This window comes from Podarcis filfolensis, assembly GCF_964270895.1.
Source record: "Podarcis filfolensis genome assembly, chromosome: 3".
NCBI classification, from domain to species: Eukaryota; Metazoa; Chordata; class Lepidosauria; order Squamata; family Lacertidae; genus Podarcis; species Podarcis filfolensis.
The window spans coordinates 39,864,031-39,878,657 of record NC_139606.1 but is presented as its reverse complement, the minus strand read 5'-3'; the positions used below and the strand labels follow the sequence as shown (position 1 = coordinate 39,878,657).

Genomic DNA, 14,627 nt, shown 5'->3' with positions numbered 1-14,627 from the left:
TAGAGAAGCTTGGAGGATCCCATGTCACCCCAGGGCCTGAGGTCCTTCATTCTTGATGTAAACCAAAGTCAGGAACATAATGTTGATGATAGCAATAATGTTTAGTTACACTCTGAATTCCGTTACTGTCATGAGAAGGTTTTTAAAAAGCAAGTTATGTTTAACAGTATTATTTCAATAAAAACCTTAAGGTTTATTTTGGTGAACAGTGGAATGTTTTATTGTAGCAGATTTAATGACAAAATAACTGCTAGAACTTAATGGGTCTAAAAGGCTGATCCACATCTGCTTCCAAATGATAATCATAGAACTCACAGCGCTGCACAGAATGCTTGAAAACTCTAATGTGGTATTTACAGACTTTTCTGTGGAGGGGATATCATTTTTTTCTTAAAAACTGGGGTGGTACAACTGCCAAGACTACACTGCTAAACAATGGAGGTTCCAAAAGGTACTGGGATTCTTCCATTTCAGTGTCACCAACAATGCTCTCTATCTCTACTAGAGTGGTACCTCTGGTTACGAACTTAATTCGTTCTGGAGGTCCGTTCTTAACCTGAAGCCGTTCCTAACCTGAGATACCACTTTAGCTAATGGGGCCTCCCGCTGCCGCTGCTCCACCACCGTGTGATTTCTGTTCTCATGCTGAGGTTCTTAACCCGAGGTACTACTTCCAGTTTAGTGGAGTTTGTAACCCGAAGTGTTTGTAACCCCGAGGTACCACTGTATGTATTTTGCTAAATGGTTTGTCTGCTTGTTTTCTATGTGTTCAGATGCCTCTTGAGATACTGTTGCCAAACTCAGTATAAGGTTGAAGGTGGTGGCCTTTATCCCCATTTGGATGCTGGCCACTATTTTGAATCAAGATGGTTGACCAAAACATCACTTTGGTGTGACTTTGCCTGTTTGGGAGCATAGGTTTGATTGCCTCTCAAAATATTCTCACCAAATTCAACATGAGGATTCTCGAGATGGGGATAGAAGTCTCTGTTGGGCACCATTTTGAATCAAAATGGCGGACAAAAATGTGACTTCAGTGTAATTTCACCCAGTTTTGGGCACAATGGATCCAAACTCACAAATTATACTATCCATTTAAAAATCACAATATATTTTTGGTTTCTAAAAATGTATGGGCAGCACTGGGCACTCCACACTAGTTGGGACTATATGTAGCATCCAAAAAACCTCCCAAAAGAATATTCACTCTATGTATTTCTATCTGCGATGCCACTGTCTTTTACAATATCAGGGTTAAATAATTCTTGCAATTTACCACAAAAGCAGTGTTTCAAGTACATTACAGTGCTATTTCAGATTTTGAAATTAAATTCATATGACTCTCACTACAGATAAAATTCATTCTCATGCCCAATTAGATTCATTCATGAAGTATTCTTAAAAATCTATACAACAGCAAAATCCAACATTTCCTCAAACATGACTTTTTCCTGGGGACTCATACAAATCAAAGAGTCGCCAAGTATTTTGTACAATTTGTACTTTTAGCTTAATAAAGTTGCTCACTGCAACCATGGCAAATTAGGCTGCATACATATGATAATTTTACAAGATTCTGAAGCACTCTTGCATAGCTATTATTACCCATAATATACATAATCATTTTTCTATCCTGCTGTGGTCTCTGATCAACCAGGTTTTCAGGTTTCTGTAGCACTTTAAACAGTATCTGAAAGGGAAAAAACTGGCTCCCAACAACTACTGCAACAGATGCACATACAGCTGTTGCTTAATAGTTAAAAGAAATGTTTAGTAGGCAAAATACATATACATATCCACTTGTGATTCCATTTCAAGAGAAAAATAATAACAAAAGGATACCTCCCCTTCTTCAGTACTTTATTTTATCCTTAGGAGGGAACATTATTAGAATAGTAACTGGTTTCCATCTGGGCTATTCACTTTCACCACTCAACTGAGACTCTTCAATCCACATTAGTGCATACATATATCAAAACGACAACTGCTGGTTCAGGACTACTGCCATGGTAATAGTAATGAAGAGGAAGCTCTCACTGTTCTATATAATAGCTGAATGTACACCACCTTGGCATGCATACCACCTTAGGAATGCAAAGAGAGAAAATGCCACTGTTTTAGAATATGAATTAGCATCATGTTCCTCAATTACTGCTGAGAACTAAATGTACTCTGTATTGCATTGCACTTATGCAGGTAAATCATCTGATGATCATTATTTGAATTAAATGTGAGGATTCAGAATGCTTAGCTACTCAGGAAATAAAGTAATTCACAATCCAGCTTCTATGAAGAAACAGTATTGAGTCAGTCTGGCTGTGATTTAAACTGAATACAGGAGCAAGCACAGGTCAGTCTAGAGGTATGTGATAAACAAAAACTAAAACACAGAAAGCTCAGAGGAAAGATGGTTTCAGAAAAAAAGAGAAACATGAAGGAAAGTGGCTGCATCCCCTCAAGGGTAATCTGTTGGGTGTACAGGTGTCATGTGGGGTCAGATCCAAAAGTGAGCAGTTTGTAGCGCTGCAGAATTGCATTGTTCCTGTTCTGAAACACTACTATGGATAGGCAAATATGTCAGTTTCAATCGGTTTCTCATTTTTACCATCTTAAACTCAGCTCTCTAGATCAGATCCAGATTTTTCTGGAGAAAGAGCCTCATGAAAATTTAACAGCATTTTAATGTGTGTTTTTCCTAATACAATGGTACCTTGGTTTATGAACTTAATCCGTTCCAGAAGTCCATTCTTATACCAAGGCGCACTTTCCCTAATGAGGCCTCCCACCGTTGGTGCCCTTCCACTGTTCGGATTCCGTTCTCAGACCGAGGTAAAGTTTTCAAACCAGGACACTATTTCCGGTTTTGAGGAGTTTGTAAACCGAATCGTTCTTAAACCGGACTGTTCTTAAACGGAGGTACCACTGTACATATACATATGTACCGGTATATATATTTTGTATGCAATTTTGCCTAATGTACACATTCTTGAAGCATTTCCCCTAATTTGATGCATCATGTTATTTTAACTAATATAGGCATTTATATGACCACTTTACCGCCCAAATATATGAATTTTGGTACATATTGCTTGGCTGGCGAACTGCACTGCCAAATTCAGAGAAGTGCACATTTCAAATGATGGCTGTGTTTTTGTTTGCTTATTATTTCAGAAAGCGCAAATTCATCTTCAAATATAAGCTGATTCAAATCCCTCCCATCCGTAGACACCTTTCCCAAGCATACACTTTATGTGGAAGAGGAAGTGGTTCTCAGAGAGGTGGTTCATTGAGCAACAATGGGTACACAGCATCCCAGTGAGCACATGACATATGATGCAAGGCCACAGGCTACCCACCACTGGGTGAGAGAATCAGAAGGGAGGCAAAAATGGGAGCTCTGAAAAAACTGCACAAAGCATAAAAGTAGCAGGTGGCTAGAAGAAATTTGAGCTAGGTAGCCAGTGGCTCAAAATAAAAAGACCTAATAAAACTGCAGGAAATAGAAGCACGAGTTTAAATGATGAGCCAATGCAGAAACACGGGACAGAAGGGGGGAGGTGCTCTTTCAGGTAAGCTGGCCCTGAGTATACAGTACTAGAACACACAGTATCCTAAAGCAGAAGATTTCACTACTGAGAAGAGAGACTTTGCAGGAAACTGCTTAGAATTGGAGGGGGAGGTCACTCTGTCATATTTAACTCCTAGTCATGCTTCAGTACATCATCTTATGTAAATTAGAAACCGGCTTCCACCTTGTTCTCTAACTGCTGATGTCCTTATTACTAAACAACACAGAGGGTGGAGAGAACACTGTCAGATGTGTTTTTTCTTAGCTACCCTGCCTCACAGTGAGCCCATTTCACTTCTTTGCCATTCGGTGTCCTAGCTGGGATAAAAAATCTGCAGGAGCGGCAAAACTGAAACCAGAGCAAGTGCTAATGGAATCCTTTTATTCACTTAAGTCTGAAATAAATATATCTAAGGGGAAAATATTAGAAATTGTTCGCCTCCTTGGAAGTCTGTCTATAAACAGTTTTTAGTCCAAAGTGTATTAATGCTGCCGTACAACAAACTGCAGAGAATGGTAATAAAGCCATGGTTTTCAAAGTGGGAGGCAGTTTTCCAAAATGTGAAATGGTTGCTAGGGAAGACATTACCAAGCACAGAGAATAAAAAAGTGGGGGGTGGGGGATGTGAAACACACACTGCATTTTCTTTTAGATATAAGATCCACTCATCCTACCAACAAAAATCTTTCCTTTTACATATTATGAAGTATGATCTCATCCATCATTAAGTTTGTTACCTACGGCAGACTAGCTTTTCAAAATGTAGTCATGCCCTGTGTTTACCCACAGTGAGCATTCTCTCCAGGCGCTAAAGAGGAAAGCACACGTCCACTTACCTAGCTCAGAAAATATGTTTCAGATATTGTTAGGTTGGTGGCAAAGGCAGGGGAATAAGGGGGAAATAGTTCCTTCACCTGAACTGCCCTCAGAATGGAAATTATTCATGACCAGTGACACTGTCAGAAGTACAAGGCCATCCAAAGTCAGGAGAATAAGACTACCAATGGTTACTAGTCATGATAGCGCTGTATTATCTCTAGTATCAGAGGCATCATGCTTCTGAACACACTGATGGGGATCATGAGCAGAGGAAGACTATGTTCTAGTTGCGGCCTTGCCATAGGAATTTGGTTAGCCACTGCAGAGATTAGGGTGTGGGCCTAGCAGAGCCTTTGGTCAAATCCAGGCAGCCTTTTTAAAACTTACATAGAGGAGTACTGGGCATCTTCCCCTGCCCCAAAACCACAAACCAAATGTAGCCTTTTAGTTTTCCTGATAAGAATGAAGAAGAAGAAGAGAAGAAGAGTTTGGATTTGATATCCTGCTTTATCACTACCCAAAGGAGTCTCAAAGCAGCTAACATTCTCCTTTCCCTTCCTCCCCCACAACAAACACTGTGAGGTGAATGGGGCTGAGAGACTTCAGAGAAGTGTGACTAGCCCAAGGTCACCCAGCAGCTGCATGTGGAGGAGCGGAGATGCGAACCCGGTTCCCCAGATTACAAATCTCCCACTCTTAACCACTACACCACACTGGCTCACGTTTCTGAGAGGAAGTAAAAGGGATGCTTTCAGAGATCATGAGAGTGGGCTCCTAAACTAGCTCCCTGCTCCTGGTGATGCTGACTACAAAGAAGCAAACCTGCTTCAATCTACATAGCTCCATCCTATGTTTCGTTTCTTGGGCATACTAAAGTACCAAAGAACATTTGGAACTTGGTTTTATAAATTGATTACATGTAGGGTTTCCCAGAATCCTGTGCCCCATGATCAAAAGTTCCTTACAGACTCAGAAGTGCAGTGATGCTTTAAAGCTACTGAATTTTTGAAATCAACAGAAGTCATTAAAGAATGCAAACATTAATAAATAAACAGGAGCAGCACAGTAAAGTAAAAGATAGGAAATTGCTACAGAAATGGTTTCATTCTCACTAGAAGTCATTGCTTGCTTGCTGTGGGAATTATATAGAAATACATTTACTCTATTTAGTTATTCTATACAAAAAAAATTATGACAAAATCCTGATGCCCCAAATCCTCATTTTTGTTCGTTCCTATTGGAAATGAACACCATTCATTGGAAACAATAGCAAGAAGGGATTAAACATGCCTAACGTTCTTGACACTGGATGGCCCAGCCACTTTGATAGGGACCATCGCATATCATAGTCAAAATCTGTTCATGCAACTATGTTCCCATAACATGATTGTGTGCACTGTTCAGTTAAGTCTAAAATGTATTCATAGCCTGAAAAGCTGTGCAAGTTGAGACCTATGCCATCTCCTAGAAACTATATAGATGTAGAAGTTTAAAATACTGTTAATCGGGCTTAAGAATACCAACATGCCCTTTCTTGTGAAAGAAAACACTAACTACCAGACCAAGCACTTCCTTCATTTGCAACTCCTGCTGTGGCCACCTGACATAGTCAAATTTTAGTAGCAAGGGACAGGCCTTGCTTTTCTATTTTGTGTTTATTTAAGGTAATTATTTTATGCTTTGATTCTGTTTAGCTACCTTCAGCACACGACTGAAAATAATCACTATTTCATTTAACTGGAACTGAATGAAATATAGTGTATAAATGCAATACCTAGAAGCCTGTCATACCCCATATATATGAGATTACTAATAAAATAAATTTGTAATCTAAATAGTAATCACCTATCATACATTCCAGACTATTGTTTTTGTTGTCATAGTTCTTAACCACCATCACCAATAATGGCACATCTGCAACAGATGGCTTTGTCTGCATATGTTCCATGCTGGCATACTCTGAACTGTTCTTGGCACTCAGTATCCTTGTTACTGACCCAGTCAAGACTTTAAAAATATTAGTCCAATAAACCTTTCTCAAAGAACTGCAAGTCATGGCTTGATTCTGGTTAGCAAGCCAGAATTATAGTCATCACTTCAACCTCTGTTTTCTGATTTAGATGTAAGGGAATAGTGTGGTTTAACAAACCCCAGAAAGTTTTGGATTAAGGAATGTGACCAAAGGGAGGAAAGACTCCTGCCACAACACTCAGTCTTAGCCTGATAAGATGGACCATAGCGATCAGATGAAGAACATTACATCTAAACAGGGACAACTCATGTCCGCTTTCAGATTTTCATGTGGAAAGGAAATATCTCACTGAGGAGAAAATCACTCCCCCACAATATTCCTCACGACACCTACCAAGACTCTGCAATACAATGCCCCCATAAGAATACAGCCTGGAATAGCAAACTGGATTACTTCTTTGAGAATCATAACAACACCCTCATCATCTTGCCAATTTAAGCAGCAGGCCGGTGTGACCAAGCAAACCAATTTGCGGAAACTACAGATGCTGGCTAAAAGAGGTTTAAGCTTGATTCACAGTTGCAAGAGTGCAAGCCTGACCTATTAAATGGGATTGCAAATGTGTAAACAGCAGTACTGCAACTTACTGTGGCAGGGTAGCAGAAACTAGTCAGTTTCTTTGTCCTGATAATAAATCAGCTTCTGCACATATTGGCAATATTAAATGTAAGCAGCCTTCATTCACTTGGAACACGCAACTCTTAACAGGCAGCAGTAGACTCAATTCACACATGCGACCATTCTTGTGAGTGGCAACGTGAATAAAGGCTCCTGTGCATGTAAAACTCATTTCTATATTGAGCACCCACTAGTGTAGATAGTTGCATTTGTGGATCAAGCTTAAACCTTTTCTTTCAGCTTGCATCAATTGTGCAGTGTCATTTTCTGACACTGCACTGCTACATCACCCATCCAAAGAACTGTATCGGAGAGATTCTTCAAATTACCTTCTAGCCATTGATTTTGCTCTTTGTACATTATAATAAATTAGTGTTTCCCTTAACAGATCAATATGAAAGAAAGCATATGAACTTTTACTCATCATTCTCCATCTCTCAATTTGAAGCCTCAGTACTATTTGATTTATGGAACAAAACACTAAAAATAATATGTTTGACAGGATTATCACATATATTATCTCTCTAATTATGTGATGTATAAATGCATACTACCATTTAAAAATAGGCATAACAGGAGAGGAACTATTCTTTGAAATCTATCTCCCAGATAAAGTATTTTTTAGAAGACAGCATGTTGCATTATCACTGTGGGGAAACAGGATGCAAAGCTATCATGCTTGCACAATTCATTAAACTCTCTGTACCCTAAAGAGAAACAGAACAATATTAGAACGAATTATATGAGTACTTGGCAAACTTTTTGCTGTACTTCATACATTTAGTGCTGCAAAAGCTACCTTTTTACAAATAGGACTAATTAAGTCTAAAAACCCTATCTACACTTTTGCTAGAAGTAACACAGTGGGCCCAACCAATACGTATAGGATCATGCTCTATATATGGTAAGTCTTCCCTTACCTTTCCAAGTGAAGCAGGTATGAAAACAGAGAGAGAGAGAGAGAGAGAGAGAGAAAGAAAAGAAAAAGAGAAACCTTACATGGCAATATTCCCACGTTAGGATTCCCACCAACCCACCTGTTCTTCCTTCCCAGTATATTCAACATGACATTTCTAATTTCCTTTAAAATAGAAAATACGAAGAAGCGGCGGGGGGGGGGGGGGGGGAGGAGGAGAAAAGGAGATGAGGTGGAAGGATGAAAAACAGGCCACTGCCCTTAGCAACTGACCACAGCGAACAGCCATACACAAAAAAGTAAAACCCTCTTGAGCTTCTCCCTAAACATTCACCTTTGCCAGTCACCCATCGCCACACACACACACACACACACGCGCGCGCGCTCCCCTTTGAAAGCCCTCGAAACTGCATGGGAAATATTTCTCCTTCTCCCCCCCCCCCCCCCGCGACACACACACCCAAACGGGGAGGGAGGAAACCTGCCGACCCCCTTCTGAACCTCCAGGCTCTCTTTTTCCACGTCTACTCGGAAGCAAGCGGTGTCCTTAGGCTGCCCACCCTGGGTGGGCTCCCCCCCCCCCTTCCCGGCGCTTGCCATAATAAAACAACAAACCCAACTCACCCTCCAGGAAGAGGCTATGTCTGGAGCCCCCGACGCTGCTGCGGCCCACTCCTCCTCCGCCCCCGACACCGCCGCCCCCGACGCCAGCACCGCCGGCCATCTTCGCTCGGCCAGCCCTTTCCTCACACCATCGCGCCCCCGGGGAGCAGCTGCTGCCTCTCGTGCCCAGGCGCCGGCGCCTCAGAGGCGCAGCCACGGCACTAGGCCTCGTTCCTCCCGCTTCGGCCTGCCTCTTCCGCCGCGGCTGAGGCCCACTCGGCGCACGCTCGGCGACTGGATGCCGGAGGGGGGAGGAGAGAAAGGGACTTCCAATGCCCCTCACCGGCCAACCGCCTATTGCAATGGCGGGCGGTGGGGGGGGGGAGGGAGGGAGAGAGACAGACGCCGGTAGACCAGAAGCGGCGGCGGCGGCCCCTTTCCCCCCTCTCTCTGTCTCTCTCCCGCTGCCTCCCCTTATGGTGTGTCCGGCGTCAGCGAAGCTTGCCCCCGCGAGAGAGAAAGGCGGCAGCCACGCCGGCTGCCCTTTCTTCTCCGCTGCCTGGCACCCGAAGGCGGGGGCGGCGAGAAAGAATGGACGGCAGCGACCGGGTCGAGCCGCCCGTCCCGTGTTGCTACTGCTGCTGCTGCTGCTGCTGTGGTCAATGCCTTCCCTCAGAGCGAAAGCCAGCCTCCCGAAGACGACATGCACCGCTCAACACACCACCTCTCTCGCTCTCTCTCTCTCTATTTATTTATTTATTTATTTTCCGCTCCCTCCTTTCCAGAGGAGGAGGCCAGCCCTTAAAACACACGCACACAGAAAGAAGGTGTAGTTCGTCATTTGCAAAAGCAAAACGCAGCACCTCTATCCCTCCCGCCGCCGCCCCCCCCCCCAAATGTTTAAAATGGCCGCAGCAGAGCGAGGCTGCTTGCCACTGTTGCAGCAGGGTTGCCCCCGTGGCTTTTCTCCTCTTCGCAGCTGCATGTGGGGGGAGAGAGCGAGCGAGCAGAGTATGTGGAGAAGGCGACGACATATCAGCGGAGGGAAGTCGAGGAAATAACTTTGAAATTGTTCAGGGTGGGGGATAGGGCGAGTGCCTGGTTGGGCAAGCAAGCTTTCCTCACTCCTTTCCCTTCGAAGCATTAGGGTAGAGCATTTATTTTTAAGCATTATATGCATAAGGCATTTCCTTATATACACATACATGCACAAACATTTACCGGTATTTAGAAACATTTCCTCCCCCCTCCCCACCTCCAGGCCAACCCCAGTTCAATGGGCTCTGGGCTGAGTAAAGCAGCCTCATCATGAACAGGATAAAATATGGGATGTTTCCAGTGGCATAAGTATAGCAATGCAGTGTGTTTTGTTTATTAAAAAAGAAAGAAAAAAGACTGTTGCAGGTGCAACACCCTGCCCTCAAGATGCCTTTTGGTATAACGGATACAAGTCAATACAGAGTATCAAAATGACATTCTTGAATTTTACTGGATAGAACAGTGTCTTATTCAACAGTTAATATGTGCTATAGTTGAAAGTGCGGAAACATCTGCCCAATTTTGGAGTACATAGCTCTAATTACTCCAATTAGTTTATACCAGAATCAAAGCCGCCTGATCTGCTAGTTCTGCAATACCATGATTCTATGGTCAGGGAGATTGTTTCCTCCCTGCTAGCAGAGGGGCACTTAAGCATCACCAAAAAAGAGGACTGATGCTTGTGTAACTTTGCATATGCTAACTAAATAGCCATAATTTGAATATAGTGAAAATGGAGAGCTGAGTGCCAGCTTCAAGGCCTCTGCTCTTTCTTATCCTTAATCCTGGCTTGGACTGGACAGTCATTCAAATAAGGCTTGTTTTATATATAAGGTAAAAAAAGGTAAAGGACCCCAGATGGTTAAGTCTAGTCAAAGGCGACTAAAGTATATGGTTGCCCTACTCTTCACCCAAAGTTTTAAAGGCCACTTGTGTTTATACGTCTGAAGCATATTCCTGTTGTGTTTGTTAAATTACAATCCCAAACCTGGGAGTAAGCCACACCAAATTCGTATGCATTTATCAGAAGGCATGACTAGGATTGTACTGTAAGAGGCCTGTCTCTTCCACAGATACTGAAATATGAAAAAATAAGCCTTTCTATAAATTTGCTTTCTCTTTGGACAGCCATCCCTAGTGCTACTGAAAGTTTAGGTCTTTGCAAGTTTGTCTTCAAAGGCAGCCCCACATAGAGCACAGTGCAGTAATAACCCTGGAAGTTAATGAACCAAATATCAGTTTACCAAAGTCTAACCTAGCCAGAAAGGACAGAGCCTCTGCACAAAGAGCAGGTGGAAGAAGGTCTTCTAGTACCAACGTTCAGTTTTTGGCATCTCCAGGTAGTGTTGTGGGAAAGAAACTTGTCTGAAACCCTGGATAGCCCCTGCCAGTCAATGTGGACAATACACACCCAGATAGATGGACAAATGCTTCCATTCAAGTCATCTGGTTTTCATTTTGTATATCCCTTCCTTGGAGCACACTAAAAGTAATAATGATAATAATGCTGCAACATAGGTATGCACACATTCACACATATTTATGCACCTCTAAAATGCAGGATGAGTAAATATTTGTTAAAGGATAATGTTACTCCTCCAAGATTTATTCAGTAATGGTATTTTTGGCACCATTCCAGTATCCAGCTGTGAGATTCTTTCCCCATGAGAACTCATCACAGAAATCCAGCTTTCCACTTGCCTGTTTACCAAGTATTTCTCAAAAGTAACACTGAGTGTGGTTGGGTGCTGCAAATGCTTCTAATGCAGCCATTGACAAAGGATCCATGACAATGAATAAATTTGACAAATTTTGCAGTGCAGTTCCGCAGCCAAGTAGTGTGTACAAGGTGAACATAAAAATGCATGTATTGGTGGCAATAACATACCAAAATGCATTATATTAGGGGAAAGTGCTTTGCAAAAATGTGTGCATTAGGATAAATTTGCAAGGAAATGTTAATGCATTTTCTTGAAGACTTTCAAAAATCACAAACTGATGTGGAAATGTGAGGAACTGGACTTTAGATTAGAAACTGAGAAACTGAGAGGAACCAAAACTGATACCCACTTATTTCTAGCACGTACACCACACCTTGGTGAACCGAGACAAACGGAATGTACTTTGTTCTCTATAAATGATCTCAGGAATGTGTAAAATCATTGTACTACATTTTTGTCTTGATTAAATGCCAAATTGCAATAGCAACTACTTTGAAGTGGTGCTCAAAGTGTGAGAGAGAAAACAATAGAATAGTCAGACCACACTCAGTTATGTCCACCTGAAAAGAAATGGGTGTTATAGGTCCACCCCATCCCACCCCACTGAACAAAATCTGCCCTTTTTCCCTTATGGGGTATCCAAGAGCCCATATAGAGTGCTTAAGTGGGTTCCCTATCGGTAGGAGAAAATAACAGAGGCCAACCAGAGAATATTGAGAAGCAAAGCAGCTATTAAGCCTGATCTTTATTAAACTGTTGCAACAGGGTGCTCTCCCCCACGCACAGGAGAGAGGAGGAGAACCCAGAACAAAGGTGTGCCAGCCCTTATGTAGACTTTTCAAATTGCCCACCCTCAAACTCCAGACCACCCCCAGAAACGTCATGCATACATCACAGAAGGGGTGAGTCAAAATGGTTTCAGGACTGTCTTCCTGTACTGTTTCAGACATGTGGTTTATGTATTTATGTACGTGTTTGCCTTGTGCATTTAGTTTACATATTTGAGACCTTAAATTCTTATAACATTGCACTGTTTTGAACAAGAAATGTTTAGGGACTCTGTTTTTTGTGTAGGTGGGGGATGGTCAGTTGTTAGCCTGTGGGTTGGATCTGGCCTTGAAGGAAATGTTTACCTTACCCACAGCGGGCGTACCAACTTTTAGTCAATGTGTAGTAAAAAAGAGGTTTACTACTATTTCCCTCCCAAGGAAAGTTTGTTTTCCAAGTTGTAAGGAGCAGAATGTGTGACGTTATGCTTGAACACCTAATTGTGCAACACCTACTGCAATAGCTTTAGTAGGGGGCCACTTTGTCTGGCATAATACACTTCTGACATGCATGCAGACCATTTGGAGAACAGAGTGGTCCTCAGGGGCATGAAAGTTGTCCATACCTGATACAGAAGGCAATGCTGCTGTTGGAGGCTAAGGATGCTTAGCCTAAACTCTACACAGAGGTGCCTCCTGACCCATGAAGAGTCAGAATATGTGTTCAAGCTGCATTTCCAAGTACGGCATCAACAATCTGCTGTGTTTCTAACTGAAATAAGCTTCTTTATTTGGAACATAGCTGACTGGCAAATTGTGCCCCAGAAGATGACAACATTGTGCCTGCTGTGGTATCAGTGGCAGAGCCTCGTCACTGCCCATCCCTGCTCATTTCCACCAAGGTTTTATTGGCAACATATAAATGCCTCCCTGAAATCCAATAACAGGGTATGTTGTGGGGTTGGGGGTTGGGAGAGAATCTGTTAAAAAAACACCAACCAGGCAAATTATACTACCTCTGAGATAATCAAGTGGGCTGTTGTCATTTATCATGATGCTCTCATCCAGTGATGCTGCTGCCTCTTCTCAGAATAATTACCTTACAATGTGAGTAATCCTCTTTTTTATGTGTGAAGGGCCAGTTATCAAAGTAGCCATGAAAGATATTTGGGGGAAGACAAAAGAGCTGGAAATTCGTGCATCCTTTGGAGGTAACCCATTTATGCATTGATTCGTTAAATTCTGGTGGTTGTTTTTAACCATTTTGCATGGTTTTAAACTTGATTGTAAGTCACTTGGAGACCTCCTTCCCTGTGTGAGGTGACAAATAAATAAAATCAATAAATAGTGTGTGTGTGTGTGTGTGTGATTGGCATTCAGCCTGATATATCCAGGCAGGGTTTGGAATGTTCTTTAATCTGAAACCCTGGAGAGCTGCTACCATTCAGTGTAGACAGTATTTAACTAGAGGGACCAATGGTCTGACTTGGCATAAGGCAACTTTCTGTGTTCCTAATATGCTGTCCTTTTTTATTTTAATGGATAGGGTAGGTTTCAGCATGCATGGCCAATATTCAGTTTGCAGACTGTGATAAACATCACTGAGCTTGTGTAACTTTTTAAAGCATCATTTTTCTGTGCCCACGAGCTGACTGAATGTAGCTTCCCTGTTTAAGAGGAGATGATTGATCTGAGAAAACCTATATCCCCACCTTTCCAGTGTAAAAAATAAATGATGGTTTACGACAAATTAAAATTTTCAAAATAATTTATAACTTATTTTGCTCTGCTTATTTATTGGTTCTGGACTGATGAGGAATACAGTAATGAATGAAATAATATTAGAGCAGCTAGCTTAATTGAACAAAGGATATCTAGGGGCGCTATTGAGCATTTTTCAGCTCCAAGATGAACAGAGTGGTAAGCTAGCTAGAAATAGAAATGATTTTTTTTCTGTATTATTTTCATGCTGTAATTCTTTTGCTCTCTTTTTGACAAATATGTCCTACTTAAACTACAGTGTTTTTGTCCATGCTCGCTAAACGGATTGTGCTCGTTTATTTATTTATTATGCCGGGCTGTTGGTATAATTCCTCCAGAATATCTGAATCAAGAACAGATGGTGGGTAAATGTTTGTGTGGACCAAAGGTGCCCAGCTCAGTCTCCTTACCTGTTGAACTTTATTAATTGAGCACAAAGCTCTGTTTTGATAAGCCAGTAAGGTTTAGTGGTCAGAGCAATTAGACCAGGATCTGTAAGATCAGGATTCAAATCCTGAATCAGCCATGAAGCTCACTGGGTAACATTGGACCAGTCAGTGTCTTGCATCAGTCACAGCCTAATCTACCTCATAGGGTTGTTTTGAGGAGAAACTGGTTTTGGGAAGACTTGAGTTATTTGAAGGAATTATGAGATATAAATCCATTTATTTATATAAAAGCTTTTCTAAATGGCTTCCTATTTTAATATCTCTATGTGGTATACAAAAACACAACATAAAAACAGTTTAACAGTACTGTAGAAACAGGAATTCAGCAATAAAA

The 14,627-nt window shown here is 41.8% G+C and overlaps 1 protein-coding gene across 4 annotated transcripts in view; it reads right to left on the bottom strand.

Moving 5' to 3' along the window:
- The window catches only part of SENP6 (SUMO specific peptidase 6), a 46,068-nt gene extending 36,638 nt beyond the window's left edge, over window positions 1-9,430 (bottom strand). For 2 of the 4 annotated variants that reach the window (XM_083608121.1, XM_083608123.1), the window contains exons 1-2: window positions 9,091-9,430; window positions 8,579-9,021 (exon numbers count right to left, since the gene is read on the bottom strand). In XM_083608121.1, coding sequence (XP_083464247.1) covers window positions 8,579-8,678 — 100 coding nt within the window. In that variant the 5' untranslated portion in view covers window positions 8,679-9,021; window positions 9,091-9,430. Of the gene's footprint in view, window positions 1-8,578 lie in introns of all 4 variants that reach the window. The other 2 variants (XM_083608120.1, XM_083608122.1) reach the window with 1 other exon arrangement.
- Window positions 9,431-14,627: the final 5,197 nt, after the last annotated feature.